General features: G+C 37.8%; 1 protein-coding gene across 1 annotated transcript in view; it reads left to right on the forward strand.

Annotated features, from left to right (window-relative positions):
- The window catches only part of LOC104992073 (lipid phosphate phosphatase-related protein type 1), a 300,451-nt gene that overhangs the window by 153,045 nt on the left and 136,582 nt on the right, over positions 1-10,824 (forward strand). The window contains exon 2 of the mRNA XM_010844816.1: positions 1,983-2,087. Within this exon, the coding sequence (XP_010843118.1) occupies positions 2,025-2,087 (63 nt within the window). The 5' untranslated portion in view covers positions 1,983-2,024. The remainder of the gene's footprint in view (positions 1-1,982; positions 2,088-10,824) is intronic.

Consider the following 10,824-nt stretch of genomic DNA (forward strand, 5'->3'; position numbering starts at 1 on the left):
AATATTTTTTAAAGTTTTATCTTGGAAAAAAGTAAGAATGGGCATAAAGACAGAGTTAAGTTAAAAAACATTAACTCATGACCTTTAAGAAAAAATGCAGCCGGCCAGTTGCATGGGCCAGTAGTCCCTGTACCACTTTTCTTGCCACAGTCCATAAGAACTATGGGAAATCTGACACAGAAACAGAACAAACAAAAAATAATTCTCAGGAGCAGGTACATGAAACATATTAAGTATTGCTTGAATAGAGAATGAAAGGTTTGGTGGAAAATTCTTTTTATCAGGCCATGGAAGTTTCAGAAAAGCCTGGAATCTCTATTTCGTTGTTGTTATTAAGAAGAGCCAAAATTAACTGATCTTCTAATACACAACTATTTTCAGTTCAAAGTAGGACAGAAGAGTTCTAACAAATATTTGAAATAATCTGCTGTTGCCCAACTACACCATTCTTATAGGAGAAAGTTTATGGTGTCAATGTTTTGTGTTTAGAACAGAGAGAGAGAGAGAGACATGGCTGAGGGAACCCAGTGAGAGGGATCAGTGATGTATTAATCCATAGTGAATAGCACTGTAGTCAAGGGAGCAAGGGCGAAGAGTGGTCAAGAAAGGAAGTCGGGGATTAGTGCCTCAGTCCGAAATGTCAGCTCCAAAGGAAGAGGCAAAGGCAAAAATGAACAAATCCTTATTTTTATTTATTTATTTATTTTTTTATTTGATAAATTTAACGCCTTTTATTGCCATACCTCATTTTACTGTGCTTTGCTTTAGTGAACTTTATAGATACATGTGTTTTTTTTTTTTTCTTGTTGTTAATTTTCTGTTTAGTTGATCTATCCATAAGTGTGAGTGGGGTATTAAAGTCTCCCACTATTATTGTGTTATTGTTAATTTCTCCTTTCATACTTGTTAGGATTTGTCTTACATACTGCGGTGCTCCCATGTTGGGTAGATATATATTTATAATTGTTATATCTTCTTCTTGGATTGATCCTTTGATCATTATGTAGTGACCTTCTTTGTCTCTTTTCACAGCCTTTGTTTTAAAGTCTAATTTATCTGATACGAGTATTGTGACTCCTGCTTTCTTTTGGTCCCAATTTGCATGGAAAATCTTTTCCCAGCCCTTCACTTTCAGTCTGTATGTGTCCCCTGTTTTGAGGTGGGTCTCTTGTAGACAACATATGTAGGGGTCTTGTTTTTGTATCCATTCAGCCAGTCTTTGTCTTTTGGTTGGGGCATTCAACCCATTTACGTTTAAGGTAATTACTAATAAGTATGATCCCGTTGCCATTTACTTTATTGTTTTGGGTTCGAGTTTATACACCATTTTTGTGTTTCCTGTCTAGAGAATATCCTTTAGTATTTGTTGGAGAGCTGGTTTGGTGGTGCAGAATTCTCTCAGCTTTTGCTTGTCTGAAAAGCTTTTGATTTCTCCTTCATACTTGAATGAGATCCTTGCTGGGTACAATAATCTGGGCTGTAGATTATTTTCTTTCATCATTTTAAGTATGTCTTGCCATTCCCTCCTGGCTTGAAGAGTTTCTATTGAAAGATCAGCTGTTATCCTTATGGGAATGAACAAATCCTTAGACTGCAAACTGCACGGATCAGGCACAGAAGAGATTCACGCAGAATGGACAGTAAAAAATGTGTTGTAGCAAAAATTGCATTTGTGGCACGAGCACAGTCTACTGGGTTCAGGCACTGTGCAGCACCAGGCAATTAAAACTCTGTGCACTATATCTGTGTGCACAGGGGCTCCCTGCTTGGTCGTTTAGGCTCAGAGACTGTTTATGGTTAGTAAACCTCAGTCTCTTTTCTCTGGACTTACAATTAATCTGATTTGACTGTGCTGTAGATCAGTATTTTGCCTTGTTTGTACACAGCTTGCTTATCTAAAGGGCAGCTGATATTTTTATGTGCATACCTAAGGGACTTCTAAACATATGGTTCTTACACCATGCCATCTATTTCTATTTCAGCCTGGACAGTTTTAGACGGTACAGCCTTGCTACATGTAAGAAATGGCCGTAGGAAACAACACTCAACGAAGTTATTCCATCATCCCGTGTTTTATATTTGTTGAGGTAGGTGTATTTATTTACCTTTACAGAAAAACTGGAATTGTAGCAGTTTTATGCTGAGAACTTGGATTATTTTATAGAATTATTTACTCTTATGATTGATAATGAAATTTTTATAGCAGAAACATTGGTAAAGAATAAGTTATGCAATGTGTTTCTTAAATAGGAAGCCATAGGACAAGAAGCTTCATCTATGGGGTCCAAAATAATTGTGTCTTACTAGATTTCTTTTATTTTCAGTGGTGATTTGAATATATTGTTAATTATGAATGCAACATTTTGATTAAATTGTTTCTTTAAAAAATCAATAACATTATTTCAAGAATTCAATAAACAAGGTTTATAGATGATGTTATTGACCTTTGGCCTTGGATCCAATATAAAGAAGAAAATTTCTTAGAATTGACTATCTTCACTGGGCATTGTTTTTTACTGGGATATTGAGAACTTATATAGTGTGCAATTTTTTGGGTTTTAAATGATTTTGTTGAGATGCCCCAACGTTAGGCCAGCAAACAATTTGTCCAGCGTCTTTTGGTTAAACTTCTTGGCATCCTTTCCCCACTGTACCTCCCTTTCCATAATGTTTGCTATAGAAGAGACAAAGAGATGAAAATTTTAGGTAATTTGGAGTAATATGATGAAAAAAGCTACTCCAGGTTTTCACAAAATAAGGTATTGATTTGCCAGAGATGATATTATTTTTGCCTTCTTCAAGAGAAAGGGCATCTAACACATTGGTTTTTATCCAGAAAATTGTGTTTAAAATATGATGATGTGAAGAGCTGAAAAGTAAATGTCCTGAGTTTCCTTTCTGGTAGCAGCTTGCATAGTCTCTCCATCCTAAGGATCGGCTGTAGCATGTTCTTACGTAATCAGGCAGGAGACCTTTTTGGCTTTGAGTATGGGAGGAATATGCATGTTGATCTGTGTTTATCGCCTGTATCACTTGAGTTAAACCATTACTGATGCTGGCAAAAATGTACTTTCAGTGCATGTGCTGTTTAACTGTAACCTATGAATCAATGAAATGTTTGGGTTTTTTTTTTTATCTTCTAGCTCTTGAAATAACTGTAGCTGTCTACATAGTCAGTTGAATGATTTTGATAATATCATCTGCGCCAACTAATAATGTTTGGCTGATCCTCAAGTTTCACTTTATAGATATCCCTTGGTAGTTTAGATGGGCAAATATTACTTGATGATTTATTTTCTGGTGATACCTGTGAACCTATTTGTATTGCAAAACCAGGTGGAAATAGAGATTACATTGGGACAGAAGTGTTGATATAAGTTAAGATACTCAGACACAAGCTATATCTTTGAAAGAGTAAACAAAGAACTCATCTTTGAAAGGGTAAACAAAGAACTCATCTTTAAACACAGCATATATTCTTAATACTCTTAATTTGCCATGCCATCCTTTCAGTCAATATCTCTATATTATATCTATTGTGGGTTCTAGTTGCTGTTGTTCATATTGAAATCGTGACGAATAAAAAGGAGCCCTCTCTCCCACTGATCATGGGAAAAGGATAGAAGTGTTTGACACTATGGTTTTCAATGTTAAAACTCTGACTCTTTTGTCACAACAAAAATAAAATTTTAAAGTGATCTTGCCTGGAGAATCTCAGGGACGGGAGAGCCTGGTGGGCTGCCGTCTATGGGGTCGCACAGAGTCGGACACGACTGAAACGACTTAGCAGCAACAGCAACGGAGGAGATTTAGAATAAGTCATCTGTCATCATCCTTATCCTCCTGGCTCAGTTTGGTTCAGTTGCTCAGTCGTGTCCGACTCTTTGCGACCCCATGAACCTCAGCACACCAGGCCTCCCTGTCCATCACCAACTCCCAGAGTCCACCCCAACCCATGTCCATCCCCCTGGTAGCAGTTTTATTTTAAATTTTCTTAAAAGTTGAACCAAACCTTAAAGTAAGTGGCTGAATTTATTGGCTGGAAGCTCTGTGTCTAAAGATTGTCAGGCCTCTAGTCTGTGAATGATGAGCTTGACAAGTAGAGCAAACCACAGAAGACATCATTTCATCTTTCTATGCCTTAACCTGTCACAAAATAAATATAAGTCTAAAAATCTTGGAAAGGAAAGATAGTTTATTCTTTATCTTGCTGTGTTATTGTTCTTGCTTTGCATACAAGTTTAAGACATATCAGTGACTTCTCTGAAACAAGGAGGAGAAAGAAAAAAGAGGACATGAAGTATCAATAGAATAAAGTAGAAACTGAAAGGGAAAGAGGTGAAAAGTGGCTTTCATGATTCTCACATATTTCATTCATTAAACACTTTTTGTTATAAACACCCCATGTTTGTTGCTGCACTATTTATAATAATCAAGGTATAGAAACAACCTCAGTGTCTGACAGTAGATTAATGGATAATGCAATTGTGGTTTGTAGATATATGTGTGTGTGGGGTGTGTGTGTGTGTGTGTATATATATATATATATATATATTTCCCCCCCAATGGAGTATTATTCAGCCATCAGAAAGAATTAAGATACTGTCATTTGTGACAGCATATATGGATCCCAAGGGCATTATGCTAAGTGAAACCAGTCAAAGACAAATACTTTATATGATTGTTGAATCTAAATATGTGGAATACATATGTGGAATTTAAAAAGGAAAATAAAAGTTCATAAATACAGAGCAGATTTGTGGTTTCCAGATGTGGGGGCACAGTGAGGAGGACAGAAATGGGTGGAGGGAGTCAAAATGTTAAAAAAAATAAGTTTCTTCTGAGATTGGGCAACAAAATTTTGAGTAAGATCCAATGGGAACAAAAGAAATGAAATAAAAGAAAATACTTAGTTTACCTACATTATTCCAGGCATTATAATAGGGATATCAGAAAACTTGATCAAAAGTATAACTTGGTAAAAATGTCAACATGATCAATAAGTATCTTTCCACTGTTGTTTTTAATTATGAAGTAATTCAAACAGAGAAAATAATATAGCAGACATCACTGTACTACCATCAAGACCAAATCTTAAAATTTGCTACATATACTTCAGATATTTTTTTCATGGAATGTAAAATATTCCAGATATGGCTGAAGTCCTACTGTTCTAGACACAGAAGTAACTACTGCTGCTGCTAAGTTGCTTCAGTCGTGTCCGACTCTGTGCAACCCCATAGACAGCAGCCCACCAGGCTCCCCCGTCCCTGGGATTCTCCAGGCAAGAACACTGGAGTCGGTTGCCATTTCTTTCTCCAGTGCAGAAAAGTGAAAAGTGAAAGTGAAGTCGCTCAGTCATGTCTGACTCTTAGCAACCCTACGGACTGCGGCCGACCAGCGTCCTCCGTCCATGGGATTTTCCAGGCAAGAGTACTGGAGTGGGGTGCCATTGCCTTCTCCAAAGTAACTACAGTTGACCCTAAACATTGTGCATTTGGACTGTACAATTCCACTTATATGCAGATGTTTTTCAATAGTAAATACTACAGTACCAAGAGCCCATGGTTGATTGAATCTGTGGAAGTGGAGGAACCTTGGATATGGAGGGCTGACTATAAGTTATACATGGATTAACCCCTGCATTGCTCAAGGGTCAGTTTGTATGTGAAGTTAGAGGCTTTATTCTCCTGCATAATTCTTATACGTATTTTCATATTTTCCCTACATGTCCACATATTCATAAATTATATTTTAGGGAGAGTTTAGATAAATGATCATATTGAACCTACTTTTTGCAACTTAACTTTTCATTCAACATTATGTTTCTGAGTTTATTCAGATTGGCAAGTCATTCTTTTAATTATTGCCTTTTATCCCATTATGTGAATATATATCAATTCTTACTGAAGGATGGTTTGGTTGATTCTTTCTTATTTTCTTAATGCTTTATACCCGTACAGCTTTTTATTTTTTTGCAGAAAGTATCCTTATTTCTGTCTCTGTATGCAGGTGTACAAGGGCTTTCCTTGGATTGACACCTAGCACTGGAATGACAAAAGATGTTTACATTTTCCTGTTTTGTTTCTTCATTATAGAAACAATATTGGTATTTTTCTACCAGTTTTCTTGAAAAAACTTTGCTAAACTTTATTATTAGTTTTACTTGTGACTGTATATTTCTTACATTTTTTTCAGACAGTTATATCACCTGGAGGTATTAAACCCAGGCTCCCTGCATTGGGAGTGTGGAGTCCTAGCCACTGGACCACCAGGGATGTCCCTGAATTTACTGATATTTAATCCTCCTGTATGTTGAATCTGCCATCTCTAGCTCATAGTGGATTGTTTCTTTGTAATTATTTTTAGCTCATTTTTGGCAGAGCTAAAATTCTTCTGTAATAATTCATGTGGGTCTTAGGTTTTAAGAGTATTTCTTTGGGAAGATTTTATATTCATGTTTCTCTTGGGTTTATGTTTCTATATTAATTAGTCAAATGTTCATAATTTCACAGTATTATTAATCAAAGTTCATCTTCCTTGTAGTCTCCCTTTGCCAGCAGGTGGATTTATACAGAACACTGTTCTGAAGTGTCAAAAGCACGCTTTCAGGAATTCTGACTTTTACACAGGAGTCTCAGTTCCAACTCAGGTCCTTAGAATGTCTTATCCTCATGGGCATTAAACCCCAAACCTTCTTACTGAGACTGCCATGTACCCCTTTCTCTATTCCCGTTTAGGTTCACCGTGTCATCACTTTACTCAGTTACCACTCCTGCCTTCAGTACCCTTTTGGATTCAGCTCATCTATGAATTAAAAGGAAAGAAAAAGGCTGACCATCATTTGTAGGTGTTTGTGGTAGAATCTTTGCATGACTTTTTTGTTCCACGAATGCGTTCACTCATTCAGCACTCATATTTTTAGTGCGTATTTTTCTTCCCCAAGTCATTATGTGTTTTGCCCTTTTTTGCACACTTGACATACTAACTGTGTTTCTGTAACTTGTATCTCATCAAGGTTTTTTGCAGGTCCGTGGTTATTGGGCCAAGTTTAACATGCGTAGGGGATGGAGAGTGGGGATGAGAGACACACAGAGCTCTCATGTGTATTTTCTTGGTGATTTTAACTCTATGAGCATAAAATTTTATTTGTGGTAGTTGGTGAGGAGAATAGATGCCAACCAGCCTCTAAAATTCAAACTTGCTGATATAGTAGGAGGTTGTTTGAGACCTACCCAGAAGGCTGAAACAGTGGTAGAGAGGCTGAAAAAGCAGCATGCAGCAGGCACTATCTCACGGTGCTAACATGTCAGGAGAGCATTGCTTTAGGTAATCCTTGAATGTCACGAACCACAATGAAGGTTTAAGATATCGCTGGAGAGAGAGCAAAGTTGTAGATTAGGAGAGTATCTAGAGAAAGTAATGGGCTTAAAGGAGGGAATTAACGGTGGGAGGACAGCAGAATAGATTGAGAAGCATGATATGCAGTGGGCAATGCAGGTAGTGCCAGAAACCGAGCCCTTAAATGTTAGAAATTCAGAAAAATGTCTCAAGTACATCTTCCAGCTAATCCTTAAAATGTACCTTTCCATGCTGGCTAAAGCCTGTTAAATGGAAAGCCCTTGACAAGAAAATAATGACTTGATTGACCAGAATATAAACTTTTCTGTCACCAATGAGAGGGAACTTCAGAATCACTAAAAATCGAATATGGTCCACAGTAGTCCTTCTGGCCGGCTTTTGGCTCTTTGCTGATCTTGTTCTAGTACTGCAAGTAGTAGAGCAACTGCTGAACTAGACAAAAGCTTAGAAAAGTCAGAGCAGCAGGGAGAGCAGTAGAAGTTTACCAGCCTGTAACATGAGGACATGGGGGACACCTACTTCCCATCCTCATTTTTATTCCTTGAACTCAATATTAATTTTTGGTGAGGATAAATGTACAACAAAGTAGCTTCCAAAAAGTGATCAAAATAATCAAATATTCTTTGTGATTTTTATTCTTAGTCCCTGTTTCTCTCTCTCTCCCTCTGCCTTCCCTACCTCCCTCTCTGCCTTTTAGTCTATTTCTGATCCCTTTTCTCTGTCATTTTAGCAATACCTCTCATACTTGAGGATCTAAAATGGAGAATCTCTCTGAGGGGAAACCACACTCAAATTTGTGACTGAAGTATAATTTTTCCCTAAAAATAAGAACACAAGTTGTTTGAGATCTCCCATGTTCCCCAAATTAATACCTAACTCTATTTTTGCAAATTACTTAGGGCTGAAATACCCTTTTTGCAAATCTTTCCAGGTATCAGTCAGTGGACACCTCTTGAGACAGTTTCACTGCATGCTCTATAAACTTGTGAAAAATTCAGTCAAATCTCTTTCAAACATATTTGTGCTAACAGCAAAACTCTAAATGGAACTTAGCTTCCTTGGCAGACAGTATTAAGTATCAGGAGTTGGACATAATGAATGTAATCATTGCTTGATATGGACAAACGTGACAGTTTTATCATTTTGATGGTTGCTTGTACTTGCAGTGGTTACTGCCTTTTCTTGACAACTCATTTTTGTCAGCTGGAACCTACTGGGTGATTGTCATAAATCCCAGACTGAAGATTAATACTCTCATGAAGTTCTGCAAGAACTTGATTCTGAGTGTCTCTCTCCAGGGCCAGACGTTAAGGAGTTTCCCCTCGTCTTTTCTGGACAATGAGTGCCATTTCGATGTCTCGCTTGTTTCACGTCCCTCCGATTTTAAAGGAAGGGTTGCTTGGCTTTGCTTTCTGCTGTTTACTTGGCAGGTGCAAAGATTTAGCAGCTGTGATTGCCTTGTTTCTGAGTCTTAAATTGCATTTATATTTAAGTCACATTGAGATCTTTTTCGCCTTAAAAAAACTCAAAACTGCTGGTTCTTATAAGGAGAAAGTATCAAATCTTATCCTCGTACAGAGTAAAGTAGAACGAGAAAATAACTTGATATCAGAAGCAGTGAGTTTGAGTCCTGGCTCTGCCATTTACTGCTTCTATAAACCTGGGTTCCTTCTTTGGCCCTCAGTTGCTTCATCTTTGAAGTGGAAATAAAAATAACTTGTTCCTGAACACTTTTGAGAAATGAGGTAATGCATCTGAAAGTGACGGTCAAGTAATAAGTGGTTAAAAGTGTTAGCACAAAAATAATTTAAAATAATAACTTCTACCCACAATAAAGCAGAAAAAAAAAACAGCAAAGATGAAAAATAAAACTAACCAAACACACACACACAAACACTAAAACCCTGACAATTAGGGAGGAAGTCTGGCAGTTTTATCCCCAAATATGCAACATCGCTGGGTTTAGGGGCATAATGTTTTTAGAATATATTGAGATGTTATTGGATGTGGTGTTTTAAAAGCAATGAACAATCCGTGGTCTTTTCAACAATTGCAGTGATAAATGCACATTATAAAGTAGTTTCCCATGCTTTTCCTTATTTAATCATTATTTTGACTAGTGTTTGCAGTACTGGGGTAAAAGGACAATGCCCATTTTTAGGTATCTATTTTTCATAGTATCAAAATACCAATATTGATTTTAAAAATTAAATATGGTTACCATTACCCTTGGAGAAGGCAATGGCACCCCACTCCAGTACTCTTGCCTGGAAAATCCCATGGATGGAGGAGCCTGGTAGGCTGCAGTCCATGGGGTCGCGAAGAGTTGGACACAACTGAGCGACTTCACTTTCACTTTTCACTTGCATTGGAGAAGGAAATGGCAACCCACTCCAGTGTTCTTGCCTGGAGAATCCCAGGCATGGGGGAGCCTGGTGGCTGCCGTCTGTGGGGTCACACAGAGTTGGACACGACTGAAGTGACTTAGCAGCAGCAACCATCACCCTTTATCCTTGTCATCATATGCCCTTCCCAATGAATGAAGTCTCCTCTATTCTTCAGCATTGAGTCTCTCCAAGGTGAATATTTTGGGATCAAGGTCCCAGTTAAATCTTCATGAGGGGAAAAAAATGTTAGGAATGAAAAAATGAATCTGGCTCCAGAGGTCAAAAGATCAAGAGCAAGAAATATAGTTCTGGGGAAAATCAGATGGTTGGACTCCAAGACCAACTAGGAGCCTAGGGAACCTCCCAGCCCCTTCTTTCTCTGACCCCTTACCATACCCTCCTCCTGTTTTTCTTACTGGTCTACTCCTCCTCCCACCTACCCTTTCAAACTAATGAAAAGCCCAATCTAACTCCAGGGGAGGGGGAGTTATAAATCTCCAAGAAATATAAGAAAAGATGAGCAAACTCACTGGTAATCTAAAAGTGATAATGGTTATAACTATACCATGAAGGAATTTTGAATAGAGCAGGGATGAGGTCAGAATGAGGGCAGCTTTGCTCTTGTCAACATTTTAATGAACTATATAACTCTCTGCATGAATCTCATGATGTAAGTTAGTCAGATTTCAGATTTTTTGAAAATCCCCTAATGTGTTATACTATTGTGCTCAGTTGCTAAGTTTTGTCAGACTCTGTGCAACTCCATGGACCGTAGCCCACCAAGCTCCTCTGTCCATGGGATTTTCAGTCAGGAATACTGGAATGGGTTGCCATTTCCTTCTCCAGGGGATCTTCCTGACTCAAGGATCGAACCCTCATCTTCTGCATCTCCTGCATTGGCAGGCTGATTCTTTACCATTGAGCCACCTGGGAAGCCCATTATACCACTAAATATATCATATTTGACATTTGCATGGTGTTCTGTTATAAAACTGGAGTCCTGAAAAACATCAATAGGAAAATATTGACTTTTTTCAATAGAAATGTCTTCTAAAATTTCAAAATGAAGAAACTG

This window comes from Bison bison, unplaced genomic scaffold (assembly GCF_000754665.1).
Source record: "Bison bison bison isolate TAMUID 2011002044 unplaced genomic scaffold, Bison_UMD1.0 scf7180017864209, whole genome shotgun sequence".
Lineage (NCBI taxonomy): Eukaryota > Metazoa > Chordata > Mammalia > Artiodactyla > Bovidae > Bison > Bison bison.